The 12,632-nt window shown below is 39.5% G+C and overlaps 1 protein-coding gene across 3 annotated transcripts in view; it reads left to right on the forward strand.

Moving 5' to 3' along the window:
* Window positions 1-10,733, forward strand: part of LOC126295333 (solute carrier family 35 member E2A-like) — a 136,722-nt gene extending 125,989 nt beyond the window's left edge. The window contains exons 8-9 of one of the 3 annotated variants that reach the window (XR_007552459.1): window positions 4,585-7,902; window positions 10,673-10,733. Coding sequence is in view for 2 of the 3 variants with exons in the window: in XM_049987800.1 (XP_049843757.1) it covers window positions 4,585-4,638 (54 nt within the window). In the remaining variant the exon portion in view is untranslated. Of the gene's footprint in view, window positions 1-4,584; window positions 10,034-10,672 lie in introns of those variants that run through there. The other 2 variants (XM_049987801.1, XM_049987800.1) reach the window with 2 other exon arrangements.
* Window positions 10,734-12,632: the final 1,899 nt, after the last annotated feature.

Raw genomic sequence — 12,632 nt, forward strand, 5'->3', positions numbered from 1 at the left:
TGAAAGGTCTCTAAATAATTACAGATATTAAGAGATCTGCAAAGTTTCTGAAAAAGTTATTTGTGTGAAGTACTCATTCATTTAATGTATTACGATTTCCCTCAGTATCAGATTGTTCCAGTAGATCCAGTTACTTGTTGTTATCTTGTAAGATCCTCATCAATTCCAACCTAGGGTAGCCACTTTCATGAATATGCATGGCTACGGCTCACTTGTGAAGCAAGATTTTAGGCATGCCTTCAAAGTATTCAGGAAACTGACAGCAACAGGTATTTTGATGCACAGTAACTCTTGTCTACCAAGTAGCCAAAAACTTTATACCTTTTGCTGTATAATAGATAGAGCATTTAAAGTCCCAATCAATACAAAAGACAGAACGACTGAGATAAACATTATAAAACAACTAGTTAACAGTTATAACAAAAAACATTGAATAAATTAGTACACAAGAAAAAGCGTATGAATGTAAAGGATAATGCCGCACAGTGTGCTAGGAGTATCACAGTGCCATAATTTGGTATTCTTTCCCAGAAAGTGTCTAATATTTCCAAATTTTTAGAGTCAGTGCCGTACTTAAGGCCAACAGTATGTTGCAATTTGAGCTAAAGAACACTTTACAACACGAAGTCGATAAAAGCTAGAGTGCTAGTATCTGAAAAATGCAGTGTAACACTTGTAACACAAACTATATATGCCCATCTGGTAGTTCCGTTAAGTTAAGGTACAAAGAACATAGGGATGTGTTTGGCTTAACAGTCTTGAGAAGTCAATCGTAGTCATGAAATTAGCCACCTCGCTACCCAGCGTGGTTACCCATCATTTCTTCGGCATCTCTTTAAAATCATGTTTACATTCACAAAGAGCTTATTTGCGTTACTTGTGTGTTTTGTCTTGCTGGCTTTCAGGAAGTTACATGGGCTGTGCATGCACATGGCTATTATTGTGACACTGTCAACACCTATGGACAACTCATCGTTCCATTTTAGCCCATTTTATCACCTGTGGGTGATGTGGATGTTCAGTGTTTACATTGTAAATTTGCTGATTGGGCCAGCAATGTAACAATGATCAGCTTAGTTTAATTTAGATCCACATTCATACTCTGCAGATGACTGTAAAGTGCACGGCAGAAGGTAGTAAGTGCGGTACCACACGTTAGGGTTTCTTCCTCTTCCAGTCTCTTATGGGGTACAGGAGAATGACTGCTTGAATGACTTTGTGCATACTGGGAGCGATAAGCAGGATGTTATAGAATATTCCAGCATTTACCACTTAAGGCTGGCTCGTGGAACTTCATGAGTTGACTTTCACAGGCCAGTTGACATCTATCTTCAAGAGTCTTCCAATTTTTGTTTTTCAGCATTTGTGGCACTCTCCCGTGGGTCAGACAATCTTGTGACCTTTCGTGCTGCACTTCTTTGTATACATAGGTATATTTGATAAGGGTCCAGTTCACTTGAGTAATATGGGTACTTTAAGATGGGTCTCACAAGTGTTTTGTAACCAATCTCCTTTGTAGAGTGACCACATTTTACCAATACACTACCAGTGAACTGAAAACCAAAATCCTGCCTTCGCACGACTGAGACTATGTGAACATTCCATTTAGCGGAGATGCTGAGTCGTGATAGGCGCAACAAAAAGATTCACACCATTAAAGCTTTTGGTCATTAAGGCCTTTGTCAGTAGTACACACACACACACACACACACACACACACACACACACACACACACACTCTGTGGTGGTTTCAGTTCTCTGAGACGGTAGACGTGTTGCAAGTTACGTTTACATGAGTGTGTGTGTGTGTGTGTGTGTGTGTGTGTGTGTGTGTGTGTGTGTGTGTACTACTGACAAAGGCCTTAATGACCAAAAGCTTTAATTGTGTGAATCCTTTTGTTGTGCCTATTGTGGCTCAGCTATATTGTGGGTAGCAACTATCCTTCTCTGGTATTGTTGCATTCCATCCTGGATTTTCTATTGTTTGAACATTCAATTTCATATCCATAGAAATTGTTACATCCAGGTACTTATATAAGTGCCAATAGCTGTGCTACGGTGGTAACACTGGTTCCCGTCAGATCAGCGGACTTAAGCACTGTCACGCTAGACTAGCACTTGGAAGGGTTCCCATCTGGATCTGCCAATCATTGTTGGCAAGCATGATGCACTCTGCCCTTGTGAGGCCAATTGAGAAACTAGTTGAAGGGGAGAAGTAGCGGCTGCAGTCACAAAAACTGACAATGCCCAGGAGAGTGGTGTGCTGACCTCATGCCCCTCCATATCAAGTACACCTGTCAGTTGAGTATGACACGGCAGTTGGCCGGTATTGTTGGGCCTTCCTAGGCTAATTCGGATGGAGTTTGAGGTTCTATTTATATAAGTTGACTAATTCAACTTATGACTTATATTTAGATTTTGTGCATTGCACTATTTTATATATCCAGACATTTAAAACAAGTTTCCAATCTTTATACCACTTTGAAATCTTATCTAGATCTCACTCAGCATTTTTCCAGTTTTGTCTAGACAGTACTTTATAATAGTCAACTGCATTATGTGCAAAAGGTCGGAGGTTACTATGAATTTTACGAGGGTTGACTGATAACTAATGCCTCAACCTTCAACAGTTGGCAGTATTGGTGTGCGGCAGGCACTGGCTTGTTCCGTAGCCTCTTCTCTACAGCTCCAGCTGGCGGGAAGCCTTAGCATTGAACAATTGTGTTGTTACAGTGTAAAGTGTGGAACCCTGCCCAGGCGGTCAGTCAATGCGATTTAAGCAATGTGCAGTTATTGAATTCTTGTCAGCGGAAGGTGTCACCCCAAAGAAGATTCATCAGAGGATGAAAGCAGTTTATGGTGATCGTGTTGTTGTGAGTAATGTGCGTCGTTGGTTGAGTAAGTTTGAAGATGTTGATGCAGGAACATCTGACCTGCATGTCAAACAAAGAGTTGGACGTCCTGTGACAGCAACCAATGAGTTTCACAAGCTGAATGATGACAGATTGATTCAGGATGATTGTCATATCACTCAGATAGAAACTGCAAGCGCAATCGGCATTTCACAAGACAGTGTAGGTCACATTATTGCTTTGCTTGGATATTGGAAGATCTGTGCACAATGGATACCCCATATGCTGACTCCTGAAATGAAAGCGCACAGACTCGAAATTTGCCAGGAACTCTTCTCGCGTCACGAGAATGAAGGTGATGCCTTTCTTCATTCAGTTGTGACAGGAGACAAAATGGGGACAGCATTATGCTTCTGATGAAGACGTTGAGAGAACCGTAAGACTGTGGTTGCGGAAACAGACTGTTGACTTCTTCCGTGATTGCGTCAGAAAACTTGTTCATTGTTAGCAGAAATATATCCAATTGGCTGTTGATTATGTGGAAAAGTGAGTATTGGTAATTGAAGATCATATTCTAAGGATTATTTCTGCGTCTGATTTGTTAAAATATTCCCATCCACACCCAGTTAACAAGGGCGGAAGCATAACTTTTTATTCAACCCTCATACTTGACCATTAACTTACAATGTGAACAAAAATATCAACAAAAGCAAAACGAGGGTAACGGAATGTAGTCGAATTAAGTCAGGTGATGCTGAGGGATTTAGGTTAGGAAATGAGACACTTAAAGTAGTAAAGGAGTTTTGCTATTTGGGGAGCAAAGTAACTGACGATGGTCGAAGTAGAGAGGATATAAAATGTAGACTGGTAATGGCAAGGAAAGCATTTCTGAAGAAGAGAAATTTCTTAACATCGAGTATAGATTTAAGTGTCAGGAAGTCGTTTCTGAAAGTATTTGTATGGAGTGTAGTCATGTATGGAAGTGAAACGTGGACGATAAATAGTTTAAACAAGAAGAGAATAGAATTGAAATGTGGTGCTACAGAAGAATGCTTAAGAATAGATGGGTAGATCACATAACTAATGAGGTGGTATTGAATAGAATTGGAGAGAAGAGGAGCTTGTGGCACAACTTGACCAGAAGAAGGCATCGGTTGGTAGGACATGTTCTGAGGCATCGAGGGATCACCAATTTGGTATTGGAGGGCAGCGTGGAGGGTAAAAATCGTAGAGGGAGACCAAGAGATGAATACACTAAACAGATTCAGAAGGATGTAGGTTGCAGTAGGTACTGGGAGATGAAGAAGCTTGCACAGGATAGAGTAGCATGGAGAGCTGCATCAAACCAGTCTCAGGGCTGAAGACCACAACAACAACAACATGAACAACAAGGGTACCAGTACTCTTTCCTGAAGTTACTTCTAGTTCTGTTGATGGCACTACATCCAAAATAACACGCCTCCCTACCAATAAATCCTACATGCTACATGCTACATAATCATACATTTGTTAGAGAATGTGTGTGCTTGTGACCCACATCATATACCACCTGATAAGATGGTAGCCTCAAACATCAGAGGTTGGAATCCACATACCTTGTCTCAAAACTTGAAGTATTAGAATACTGATATGGTAGGATCTTTCCTAATCCTCACACCTTCTGGAGCCTTTCCCCTAGAGTATCTGTGTGCGGCCTCTGCCTGCTGTCGCTGCACGGAGCTCTGTTTTGCAGATTGCCGGAGACGGCATGTTGTCGCAGCTGGTGTGGAAGGTGCGGACGGTATGACAGCTGCCGGCGGGGCTCGTCCTTTCGCGCCACCGTGACTGTCGACGCCTGTGACCGGCTCCCGAGCAGTGAGCGTCGCCGGCTTACCGACACCCTCTGCCGTAGCTCACGCTGTCGGTCGCGTTCGCGTGCCTCGGCACTGCTCGACACCTGAGCACAATTCCTCGCACTTGCTCCGAGGCCACTGTTGCCACGATATAGCACGATGCACCGACTGCAAGATTTTACATTCCTTGTAATAAGACGGCTCTCGAAGCAACGTGTAGGTTGTCAGACGTCTCTCTCTCTCTGGAGGAAGCAGTTGAAACATCTTCAGTGATTCTGCAGTCTGGGTTACGGGTTAGGCAGTCATCTATTTGCGACCAGAAAGTGTACGTCTTGTTCAGGTTCAGAAATAACCTAAAACCATAAATGGTGCACAGAATGTGTGCAGATTTCACATTCTTCAGGCTTGAAAGTACAAAAGAGAGAGTAAAGGGTAACAGTATTTGTTTGACCCAACAATTGCACAAGTCTTCATGTTTACCTGGTATAACACTAAATCTGTGAAGTTTTGGTACCTCCCTTTTTCTAAAGTATTTCATCTGCAGAATGTCCAGCCATCTTCCAAGTGAACTCTAGGACAGCCTTTTGACTCCCTCCGAAATGGTTGGATGTCTTCAGCTGAAATACCAGGAGGAGAGAGGTATTGATGACAGCAACCTGTAATAGGGAAATTAACAACTTATTGATGATAATAACCACCTTGAGCTTCATGAATGTGGATCAGATTACTTGGAGAAATACAGAAGCCACCCACCTTTTAAATAGCTTTGTTTATGTCTGTTTACGTATTAGGTTTTCACTGCTCTATAGGTGTAATGAAAATATAAAAGTATGTGAATGTAGGCTTTCCCGGTGCATACTGCTGATGAAATCTTCTCGGGTTTCCATCCAGTTAGCTGCATCAAAAATCCGCGATGTTTTGGTGAGTGTCATTCTTATCATCTTCACCAGAAGATGATGAAAATGACACTCATCGAAACGTCACGGAGTTTCGACGCAGCTACCCGGATGGAAGCCTGGGAAGATTTCATCAATATAAATGTATTAAACAGCTGAAGATGGGAGAAAACCCAGAATGAATTTCAGCGTAGTGTAAATAAAATTGTATAAAAAGTGGGCAGTTGCTGTATTTCTTCTAGTAATGCGGAAACTACAATGATCATATTTGATGGAGTGTGTCATTGCCATAGTGAGTGAGCTGCTCCATCTCATTTTTGCCTGCTGAATGTAATTTCTTCCTCTTGCCTTTAATAACTATGTAACTATTTCACCAAACTCTTGTGCTCCATAGGAATTTGGAACTCACAAGGAACAATGAAAACTTTTGTCCTACATGTTGTGCCATAATGTCATGTGTCTTTTACACTTTGTCACTCAAGTTCACAGTGCCATTAACTACCTAGTTGTATCTACACCATGTAGCACCACTCACTTCAGATCTTGGTCTAAAATTAATTTGATGAAAAATCTCAAGAGCATTGAAGACTGAAATGGCAGAACAAAACTCTCTGCTAGTGCAGAAGCTCTATCAATTTAAATATGTTTGGACAAGTTGATAGCACGAAACGTAGATCTGGTCAGTCTTTAGTCCCTGACAAATGAGTATCTGTGGTTTGCCATCAGTTTGTGTCTTTTGCATGTGCTGCTCTTTTTCACAAAGCTGGTTTTATGTTAATCTTTCTTACGCAGATGGAAAATAGATTTGCCTTCTTTTGGAATTGCTCATATCATGGCAAAATAGGCTAAACATTCGATTCTTTATATTTCCACAACAAGCTCATAATAATCACCTCATCATCCACTATTATGGCTATCACTAGAATGATGACACCGGGTAATTTTGATGTCCCTGTTACAGTATGTGTGCTTTCTGTGTCATAACAGACTCTTCTGCTGCTTTGGTTTACAGCTTTTAGTTTTGAGAGTCAGTCTGTCAGTATTCCAGTTCATCTTGTTGCCTCAGATGTTTTAGATTGTATACTGTAATATTGACAGGTAATTTTGAGACTTTGGACTAAGACTGCATGAGAACTACTAGAGGTGCAGTTGGCAGACACATTTATTACCGAGCAAAATGAACTTTTGACCTGACCAAAGTGGCAGCATTGCCATGTTTACACTTGAAACTCAGGAGGGGGAGCCAGTGATATTATACACTTGGGTATTGTTAGAAGTGGAGTGTCACCACATGCTGTATGTCAATGTCCTGTGAAGTGAAACAAATAATTTTTTCTCTTTTTTTGTAAAAAAAATTGGAAATAGTGTCTATTTTTTCACACTGTCATCTCATTTCTACATGACGGCTTGTTTATTCTGACACATTTTAAAATCATATCCCATACGCAGACCAATTCTTCTGAAAATTTCCCTGCAAAACTCGAACAAAACGCAGCAAAAGAACCTGTGTGAATTTTTTTTTTTTAAACTTACGTAACTTTGTATGGTTCAAAAATATGGAAGACTGTGTTGCCTGATTACACTTTATTTCAGATTTTCAGTGTAATATATCTCTTCGCACTTTGTTGCTTCTTCAGAGGGATAGATACACGAATTCCACTCCAATTGGCAGTCGTGTCCTTCGTGTTATAATTTGTACATTGTCAGCTCACTGAGCTGCAACATTCAGCTCACACTTTCCATCCCATTTTCTTTCACTCCTTTGTCCTTCTCATTGCCAATAAATTTCATTATTTTAACAAGAAGCAGTGCCGGCTGCCCGTGAAGGTATTTTCTGGTGGTAACTTTCCATGTCTACACTGCAAGATAACAACAAACATTACTTGTTGTTGTTGTTGTTGTTGTTGTTGTTGTGGTCTTCAGTCCCAAGACTAGTCTATCCTGTGTCAGTCTCTCCATCTCTTCATGACCACTGCAGCCTACATCCATTTGAACCTCCTTACTGTATTCCATCCTTGGTCTCCCTCTCTAAGTAATTTCTACTACTCCTATGTCTCTGCATTGTGAAATTAACTATTTTCTGACGTCTCAGGATAAGTCTTGTCAAAATGATCGCTTTCTTTAGTCAAGTTGTTCCACAAAGATCTTCACTCGTTCTTCATTAAGACAGTAACAAATATCTGACAATGTCTACGTTTCAAGTGTGACTGGGAAACATTAATTCCCTACAAAAAATATCCATAATAAGTTCAGTATCCTTGTCTGATGACTGTACAAGATACAATGTCCAGTTTATTCCACAGTCAATTTTGGCATTTGCAAGTCACTTGAAATAGTTTTTCGTTCCTGTAGTTCCATTTTAGGTGGGTTATCCAGGAAGTAATGACCATTCGTTTTTAATAAATTCATAAAATATATTTTAATATCAAGAAAATCGTGTCACTTACAAAGCTGAAGTTCACTTATTTCTCTGTGTAATCACCTTCATTACTTCTGCATTTCTCATAAATGTCCACAAAATTGAGTATTCCATTATCATATGTGGCTGTTGCCAGTCCGTTGATCCATTGAGGCTGCATATTACTTGAATAATATGTTTTGTTCACTAATCATTTGCAAGTGTTCTTGGATATATGATCATACAATCACAAAATCAAAAACAAAGAGGATACATCGAGACGTGTCCCAAATAAGTAGTTCGTTCAAGTGAATGTAACTCACAATACCGAATGTAATACCAGGTAACTGTGCTCACTCCTATTGCCAAACAAGGTGTACAAAACAAATATATTATCTAGTACATGAGACTGAGCCTGAAACTTCTTTCTTTTGTCACATAATTGGACTCTGAAGTACGTTGTAACCCTTGCTGTTTTGTTCGTTGTGTTGGTCTCTTGATCTATTCTGTGGTCTCCCCAGTGATTCTATGTCTTATGTGTTTTTGGGAACGTATGTGTTAATTCTGCATCAGTGATTTATATATTTACTCTGTAACTGCCTTATCCATTCTTTTATACTCTGTATTTGTAACTTTATGTTCGTTTCTGCAGGATTCTTCGTTTCAGTTGTACTGCGTGTTGTTCTTATTGAAATTGTTTCTGCTTTTGACATGTGACAACACGAAGCCACTGGGCAGTAGACGGCTGTACTGTGGTATGCCACGAGTCAGAGTTGCTTGCCTCGGAGCAGTACTAGTTAGGATAGATATGTAAAATCCGTAATTCCAAAGCACTGTGCTCAGATTCACAAATGCCATACCAGTGGTGGTCAGTGTAACTGCAGAGTTGATGGTCAGCAAAGAGATGCAACAGGCCCTTTGAGCTGGTACAGTGTGCTTCAATGACCAGAAATATGTCTGATTGTACAGTTGACTGCTGTTTCACTCTAGAAGTAAGTGTGCATTCTGTGCACTTTATGTAGTATTGTTGCCTATTACCTGCAGAGGCCATATGTACGTGCAGCAAATCTGTGGGGAATAAGTCGCAATCACATTTAAAGTTTTCACTGATAACGACCTTTGAAACTGAGTACTTGAAAAGCATCGGAACACTCAGTGGCAATTGTAATGTAATTGGCTATTATAATGTGAGCGACTGTTGCAATGTACTTCTTGTCACATGCTCAGCAACAGATCCAACTCATTCTGCCTAGGTTCATGAATCTGCCTATGACAATAATTGTTTGATGGTCACCTTGCTGTATCTCACTGTCTCATGGCAGTGGAATGTGTTACTGGCTCAAAACTGTCGCTGTGTTGGAGGTTTGAAACGTTTCAAAAATACACCTCTAATGTGTGTGGGTTTTTTTTCCCTAGTGCTGCAAAATGGCTAATGGAAAACATTCCAGATTAACTAAAGTCTGAGACACGTAGCAAAATCTGCAGTGGCATTTCTGTTGTACAGGAAGAAGTTTTTCATAAACCTGCTTACATTCATACAGTGTTATGTATTTGCTTATGTGAAATCTGGGCAGGCATAGTATGATAACCAAAGGTCACTGGTTGTGAAGACTTGTGTACTCTGATGTGTCTGTAATAATTGTCTGTGCAATTTAAGTTTTTGTATATACTCGTTGCCTCTGTGTCATTTGAAACTATGTCTGTCTCTTTACACATTCCTAAGTATTTTCCGTTGTGTTTCACTGCCTTTTGTGTAAATATGTAAACTAAAGAAGTCTGTTTTTATTACCACGTGTTCTGTGCCGAGGAGTATGTTTATTTATTTATTTACTGCTGTGGTTGTTGAATTTTCAGGCTGTGTGAGAAGAGCGTGCAGGGCGCGTGACGCCTCCCTCGCTATACCAGTATTGCTTCGTTTGTACGAGATGTTTTTATTATTTTCGTAACGAGAAAGATGTTGGATGTTGTTGTTGAACTTTGCACACTTTTGTCATGAAATGTTTTATAGCACATGGAAGAAAGAACTTTTTGTAATAAATGTTTGTTCCCTCAAAACTGTGTTTAGGCATTGCTTTCCCTTCCTCTTCACTACACATTACATCATATGCAATCTGCAGTGTTGTCTCTGCAGCGTAAAAAGTAAACAAACTATCTTGTGTACGAAAAAGAAAGATCCTTATTAATGATGCAGCTATCGGGTGGTGCAAAACCTGTAAGTTTTTAACACAGTTCTTCTTTCCCGTTGTGCACTCATAAGTTTTGAACGCCATATGACTGACTTGCAACTTCGTATAAGTGCCACATTGACATTTATAGCATATTGAATGAACTGGGATGATGTAAAGATAGAAGGACTGAAAGCATTTGAAATACTACCATGAAATTGCTAAAATATAAACTGAATGGACTGTAAATGGTACATATATCAAACAGCAGAATTTGAATAAAGTAATACAATTCTGGTACCCAATTTTGTCAAAGCACTGCATTTTTATATTGGATTACATAATTGAAATCAATGTCTTGTTCATTTGCTAATTTATTAAAACTGATAACCGATTTTGGTTTTGCAGCCGTCATAAGATCTAATAATTGCAGCAGCAACACACAGACACGTAAGTTCAGTATCCTTGTCTGATGACTGTACAAGATACAATGTCTAGTTTATTCCACAGTCAGTTTTGGCATTTGCAGGTCACTTGAAATAGTTTTTTGTTCCTGTAGTTCCATTTTAGGTGGGTTATCCAGGAAGTAATGACCATGCACATACCATATATGTGCATAGTTAGCACATAACTATGTGCTTATATGCCCTGCTGTGATTTTTAGATCTGATGATGGCAGCAAAGCCAAAACATTCTATCAACTTTAATAAATTAACATGAGACCAAGACACTGATTTCTATTATCTAATCTGTATATATTAAATAATTCATAATAGTCACATCTATTATCAGAAAATAAGTGCTTGAGTTTGGTTATTTGGACCTAGTGTTTTGACTGAGACAACTCAATTCTTCCAAAAAGGTGGATTTAAAAATAGTCCAAATATTGAGTGGTGCTCTCTTATCAAGCTGATGGAAATTACCCCCAACAAAATGTATTACCTCTGTCGACAAAAGCTGGTTCTAACTTCCGATAAATGTTAGTAACATTAGGCGTACCTTCCAAAAGGAAAATAAAACTTACACTGTATCACATGACAAGTGACTCAGTAAATATATGTAGAGTATTGGGTATGCAGACAAAAAGAATTTCAAGGAAATTTATGTTGTTTTCAAAAGCATATGTTATGCTACATCTGAACCAGCTTGAAAATTTAAGGGCGATGAGAATATCAGAGCTTACAGTTGAAAGTAATCTATGAATGCTGTTGATAGAAATAACTGTTAAACTGCAGTGAATTCAAAAGATTTAAATCGCAACAGATTATGCACACAAAGGCATAATGGGGCCCAATTGTATCTTAGTGGATCTGTGTGGAAAATGAGCAAGATTTGTATGTAAGAAATTGATTTTTCATAAGGATAACATTCCAGTGAACACGGTAGATTCAAAACAGTGAAGGTGCATTTGTTCTGACTGAAATACGTTCTTCAGATGCTTTGTTATCAACATTTGCCACAAAGACACTTATTCCTGAAACTTCCTGGCAGATTAAAACTGTGTGCTGCACCGAGACTCGAACTCGGGACCTTTGCCTTTCACGGGCAAGTGCTCTACCAACTGAGCTACCCAAGCATGACTCACGCCCCATCCTCACAGTTTTACTTCTGCCAGTACCTCGTCTCCTACCTTCCAAACTTTGCAGAAGCTCTCCAGCCAGGAAGTTTCATATCAGTGCACTCTCCACTGCAGGGTAAAAATCTAATTCTGGAAACAATTATCCTGTTCCCTGAATTCGAGATTTGATTTGGTGGGTGATAAAACAGTGATGTCAGTTCCAAAGCAGAGTATATTTTATTATCATGTGGCTGGACAGAACAAATCTTCAGGAAGAGAATTTTCTTGTCCTGTTGATAGAAACACTGCTCTTCATCTATGTCCATCCTAGCAAAACACCTGGTCCCCAAAGAATCCTATAAATGTGTGTCAAGTAATGTACGCTGCTCTACAGTAATTAACTATTGAATTCTTGATTTTTATTTATAATCTAATCTAAGCCAGCAGTCACCCCCCCTCCCCCCCCCCCCCCCAAACTCAAGAGCCCATACCAACATTGTGGAGCAGCATCATGGGATCATGGGTCGCATATATACCAACTACATATTATTAATTGGTTAACCTACATAAATTACTATGTACAGACTAGCTTTAGTAAGGGCCACCGGACCCAAATACTGATTGTTAAAATTCGGCTCCACACTGGGTATACTTCGTATCGAATGTTCTCTGTTTGACTGTGACACTGTAACTGTCTTACAAAGTATTGTGTCGTCTGCATGAGGGGATGATTCATTCAATAATAACAGTAACTATACTGTACTCTTATTAAAATGCATTATGCAATATGAGACCCATCACAAATGTTTGCTAAAAGTTTCTAATGTCATTTTTGTTCTGCTCATTTAGATGTATTACAACAATGTTAATTTAATTCCACGTTTCTCGCTACAAATATGTACCGCACTTGAAGATGACCATTGCATTCGTG

Source organism: Schistocerca gregaria, chromosome 11 (assembly GCF_023897955.1).
Source record: "Schistocerca gregaria isolate iqSchGreg1 chromosome 11, iqSchGreg1.2, whole genome shotgun sequence".
Classification (NCBI taxonomy): domain Eukaryota; kingdom Metazoa; phylum Arthropoda; class Insecta; order Orthoptera; family Acrididae; genus Schistocerca; species Schistocerca gregaria.